General features: G+C 49.2%; 1 protein-coding gene across 2 annotated transcripts in view; it reads right to left on the bottom strand.

The window, feature by feature from the left end:
- LOC308318823 (uncharacterized protein) overlaps nt 1–5,022 on the bottom strand; it is a 9,760-nt gene extending 4,738 nt beyond the window's left edge. The window contains exons 1-4 of one of the 2 annotated variants that reach the window (XM_080768486.1): nt 4,195–5,022; nt 1,753–1,957; nt 945–1,174; nt 429–687 (exon numbers count right to left, since the gene is read on the bottom strand). In XM_080768486.1, the coding sequence (XP_080624612.1) occupies nt 429–687; nt 945–1,174; nt 1,753–1,957; nt 4,195–4,507 (1,007 nt within the window). In that variant the 5' untranslated portion in view covers nt 4,508–5,022. The remainder of the gene's footprint in view (nt 1–428; nt 688–944; nt 1,175–1,752; nt 1,958–4,194) is intronic. The other variant, XM_080768487.1, reaches the window with a different exon arrangement.
- Between the last annotated feature and the right edge of the window lie 570 nt (nt 5,023–5,592).

The raw sequence follows: 5,592 nt of genomic DNA, 5'->3' as shown, positions 1-5,592 counted from the left end.
AATCTGATCTCAGAGAGAGAGAGAGAGAGAGAGACTCAATTTATTGTCAATGTACAGTACAAGTACAGCACAGCGAAAAGTATTTTCGCATCTCACCATTTAACCCATATTAACCCATTCTGACCATCTCAGGTCAGAATGGGTTAATTGCGAACGCAGTGATTGCGAACGCAGTGAGCACTTACTATGAGACCTAGCAGATCATGTCTGTCTGTGTGTCCGTGTGTCATGCTTTTGTGCCCATATATGGAGCTGCTTTGGGGACTCCTTATATGGTTATGGCTGAGTCATGGTGACATGAGTGTGATGGCGTGCTATAAATCTTTAAAAAACCCAAATATGTACGAGCTGCGTTCGCTTCCCGCGTTTGCGCGTCTTACTGGTAAAGTATTCAATCAATCAATCAACTATAAGGAGACGCCACTGACCTGGGCGGAGGGCTGCCGTTGAAGAAGGGGGCGCTGTAGAGCGGCGAGGGGGGCAGCCATCTCTCCGAGGGGGGCGGGGGTCCCAGGCCCAGGCCCAGGCCCAGGCCCAGCTTGTCCTCCATGCTGTCCGGACCCCCCTCGCAGTCGGGGGGGTCCCCTATGTCCCCGCCCCCCCCCCGGTGGGGGTCCCCCCCCCTCTCCGGGTGCTCCTCGTCCTTCTCTAGGGCGTCGCCGCGCTCGGAGCCGTCGCCTCCCCCTGCTGGACAGCAGAGGTAAAAACAGACAGACAATGATGGCCTCTTTGTAGGAGAAATTTAACCCATTCTGACCTGAGATCAGATTCTAAAAATGTCTTCTACATCCTCACAGTTTTCCATTCTGACCTGAGATCAGATTAAAAAAAATGTCTTCTGTGTCGGTCGCTCTTTGATTTTTTTAAAAATAGCAGACCTACAAGCTCGTGGCGCGCTATGAGCTAAGCTAAAATAGCTAAAATATCAGATCTCCAAGTGGTACCTGGATCAGAGTCGGTGAAGCACGGGTAGCTGCTCTTGGCCGTTCTGCTGCTCTGCTTGCGGGCCTGCTGCAGCCTCCTGGGGCTGGCCTGCGACGCGCGGCCCAGCATGGAGCTCCCCCTGCTGGTCGGGAGGTAGCAGGTGCGGTGGCGGGCGTCCGCCAGACGGCCGCCGTTGCGTCTCTTCAGGTCGTCCCAGCGCTTCTTCACCTCGCGCAGGGTGCGGGGAACCCTGGGGAGACGCGGGGAAAATAAATAATCCACTAGTCGACCTTGTTGGTACATGTCTCTAGTTCAAAATATGAAACGAGCGATCATCAGCGACTTATATCGTAATCTTAGCGAGGTAAGCAAGCAAAAATATGTCTCCCGTTTTTTTTTCTTTTTTCGGGGACGGCTTAGCGGGCCCTATCTTCCCGGCACTCCGAAGCTTCCATTTTGAAAGAAATCCCGGCGCTGATTGTGTTAACCCATTCTGACCTGAGATCAGATTCTAAAAACGTCTACTACATCCTGACAGTTTTCATTCTGACCTGGGATCAGATTCTAAAAACGTCTACTACATCCTGACAGTTTTCATTCTGACCTGAGATCAGATTCTAAAAACGTCTTCTACATCCTGACAGTTTTCTGAAAAAGCTATAGTTTCTATGTCAGTCATTCTTCGATTTTTCAAAAATAGCAGATCTACAAGCTCGTAGTGCGCCACTCGGTGGCGCGCTACGAGCTTGTAGATCTGCTATTTTTCCAAAGCTAAAGCATAGCATGATGCTAACACCAAAACGGGTTAATATAATATTGATCCCTCACCGGGACACGGCGTTGACCCGCTCCAGGATTCCCGCCCAGATGCGTTCTCTCTCGCGGCGCCGCAGACGGCCGGCGGGTCCGAACAGCTCTCCTTCGCAGCGGGTGACCTCCGACACCAGGACCTCCAGCTCCGCCCCGCTGAAGCGGCTCTTCCTCTTGGCCGCGCTGCCGGCGGCGGCCGCCAGTGCTGCAGACATCCCCCTGTCTGCAGGGAGGAGGTATTACACGCCGTTTTTAACCACACCAACCCAACACTGATTGATTGAAATATTTATCAACAGTTTGCAGAATTACAGTACATTTCAAGCACAAAGACTCAATACAAAGACTGTTAACTGTGAGTGGACGACCCAATTAAGCATATTACACTTGTTTACAACAGGGTCCACCTCCACCATGTTCAATTCATCAAAACATTAAGAGACTTACAAATAGACACTTCTATATAGTCAAAGAACAGAACAGGAATTCATCATAAAGGAAGCAAAAAGGGAAAAGAAAAATATACAGTGAGGGGGAAAAGGGGGGGGGGGGGGGGTTCAGATTTTACGGGGGCCAGTGTCGAATTGCAGCCGTCCGTATAGGTGCCCTTTGAGAGCGGTTTTGAAGGAGTCAAGGGATTCACTTAATGACTGTTGGTAGGGCGTTCCACATTTTGGTGGCATAGGAGCGAAAATAATTTAGTCCCTTGTTTGTGCCGAATCTGGGTTGTACATGACATCATAGATACAGAAAAACCTAGGCTCCTCATTGGCCAATACCGTCTCGTCTCTTCACCAAAGATGGCGTACAAAAAGATAACATTATTAAAAAGATACAAAATAAGTGCAGGTGAGAAAAGAAACCCATAAAAGGTTAAATTAAACATGGTTATCACCTAAAATAAACTAATTAGGGTTGCACCGATACGACCACGTCATTTAAAAATAATAATAATAATAATAACAGGTGATCAGGACCTCCCTAGTATCAATATTATAATCATGTAATGATATTAAGACTGGATATTGTCTGTGATTTGGGATATTGTACTGTTGTGATATTATGGCATAAGTGTTGTATAAAAAAAAATAAAAAAAATATCGGAAAGGGGAAAAATAGGTATCGGCAGATGCTCAAAAATCAAATGGTCGGAATGTGATCGGGAGGCGTTTGGTTTTCAACAGAAAAGAAAAGGACTAAAAAGTCTATTGAAGCACTTACAGAGGCTGTAGAAAAGGTCAAAGCACAACTATAATGCCATATTTTGCATGTATGTATATATATATGTCTACTTTTCAATCGTATTTGTAAAGTCTACCAGCCAAGATGCCTATTGTAAAATGTCAAACTAACTGATGAAATGTCTGTTCTTGTTGCAATGATAATTGGAACCTTGGGGAGGGTGGGGGCGGTGGGGGATTTGTAATGAAAATGAAAAATGCTTAATAAAAACTTGGGTCACAAAAAAAAAAGAAAAGAAAAGGACTGGGGGCGGGGCAGTGTTTTGCTTTCCTCGACTAAAACTAAGACGAAACATTTTCGTCGACTATACCTTTTGACACTTATGAAAACCAAATGGAAAGTTGGAAACTAAATGGTGCTATGGTGACTAAAACTAAGACTAAATGAAAACTAAGCTATGGTGACTAAAACTAAGACTAAAATATACTGACAATTTCGTCAACAAATAAAAACTATAGACTAAAATGTTAGGAAGGGACTATAGTGGACAAGAGATCCAGTATAAGTCATTTTACACTTGGTTGCATGCTGAAAATAGCAGATCTACAAGCTCACAATGTGTCGCTGCGCGACGCGTTGCACACCATGTGCGTGCGTGCGTGCATGAGTGCGTGTGTGAGTCAGTGTTGTTTCCACTGACTAAAACTAAATAAAAACTAAATAAAGACTAATCTATGATGACTAAAACTAAGACTAAATATACTGACAATTTCGTCAACAAATAAAAACTAGACTAAAATGTTAGGAAGGGACTATAGTGGACAAGAGATCCAGTTTTATGCTGGGTTGCATGCTGATTTTCTGCTATTTTCAGCATGCAACCAAAGTGTAAAATATGTCATTACAACGACATCAAGGCCTGTCAAAACACATTTTAGTCGACTAAATCAACTGTAGATTTAGTCGACTAAAATCGTATGACATTTAGTCGACTTAAACTAGACTAAACACTAGAACATTCCAGGTGACTAAAATGTGACTAAAACTAAGTGAAAACTATTCAAGAGACTATGACTAAAACTAAAATAGAAATTTGCTGCCATAAACAACACTGGTGTGAGTGAGTGTGTGTGTCCCTCTACTCACTGTGCTCCTGTGTGTGTGTGTGTGTGTGTGTGTGTGTGTGTGTGTGTGTGTGTGTGCTCCTGTGTGTGTGTGTGTGTGTGTGTGTGTGTGTGAGTGTGTGTGTGCGTGCGTGCGTGCGTCCCCCCTACTCACTGTGCTCCAGGGTCAGCAGGTCGTCCGAGGACATGCCGGGCGTTCCCATGACGTTGGGATGGACCACCACCACGTTGAAGGGCAGCCCCCCCACCATGCCCCCCCCTCCCCCTCCCCCGTTCTGCTCACAGCTGCCCGAGGAGTCCTCGTCGCCCTCGCGGGGGAACCCGTCCTCCGACACGGCCCCGCCCCCGCGGCCCCCCCCTCCTCCTCCTCCCCCCCCGCCCAGCGCTCCCTCGGGCGACTCCACCTTGATGTGCATGGGCGGCGACTGCTCATAGAGCAGCCCGCCCTCCTCGTAGTACTCCGTCATGATTGGCTCACAGCGGCGGCGGCGGGGTGGTGGTGGTGGATGATGGGCGGCGGTGCCACGCCCCGCCCCCTGCTGAGGGGCGGGACTACGAGGACGCCGACGGCACGCGACACGCGGCGGCGGCGTGGCCGTGCGGCAACGTGCATCGTCGGGACGTCGTCACATGACGTCGCGCTACGTCATGTAGGGACCGCTGCGCTGCTGGGAGGAGTCAGCGGGGATGCTAATTATAGTCGCGACTAATTTCAGAACGATCTCTCGTCCCCACCTACGGTATTATCGGCACTGATCTGGACAATGTTTTCCTCTTGGAAATGCCCTGTCAAATTAATTGTGGTCGAATATGTTTAACGCCACATTGTATTAGATTAATGACCCACGTACGTGGGGCCAGGAGATCTAGTCTGGCTGCTACCTATAGGGCCAGGAGATCTAGTCTGGCTAGGGCCAGGAGATCTAGTCTAGGCTGCTGCCTCTAGGGCCAGGAGATCTAGTCTGGCTGCTACCTATAGGGCCAGGAGATCTAGTCTGGCTGCTGCCTATAGGGCCAGGAGATCTAGTCTGGCTGCTACCTATAGGGCCAGGAGATCTAGTCTGGCTAGGGCCAGGAGATCTAGTCTGGCTGCTACCTATAGGGCCAGGAGATCTAGTCTGGCTGCTGCCTATAGGGCCAGGAGATCTAGTCTAGGCTGCTGCCTCTAGGGCCAGGAGATCTAGTCTGGCTGCTGCCTATAGGGCCAGGAGATCTAGTCTAGGCTGCTGCCTCTAGGGCCAGGAGATCTAGTCTGGCTGCTGCCTCTAGGGCCAGGAGATCTAGTCTAGGCTGCTGCCTCTAGGGCCAGGAGATCTAGTCTGGCTGCTGCCTCTAGGGCCAGGAGATCTAGTCTGACTGCTGCGGCCTATAGGGCCAGGAGATCTAGTCTAGGCTGCTGCCTATAGGGCCAGGAGATCTAGTCTAGGCTGCTGCCTCTAGGGCCAGGAGATCTAGTCTGGCTGCTGCCTCTAGGGCCAGGAGATCTAGTCTAGGCTGCTGCCTCTAGGGCCAGGAGATCTAGTCTGGCTGCTGCCTCTAGGGCCAGGAGATC

This window comes from Protomyctophum bolini (assembly GCF_963924005.1).
Source record: "Protomyctophum bolini genome assembly, chromosome: 7".
Classification (NCBI taxonomy): Eukaryota; Metazoa; Chordata; class Actinopteri; order Myctophiformes; family Myctophidae; genus Protomyctophum; species Protomyctophum bolini.
This window is presented reverse-complemented; position numbering and strand designations above follow the sequence as displayed.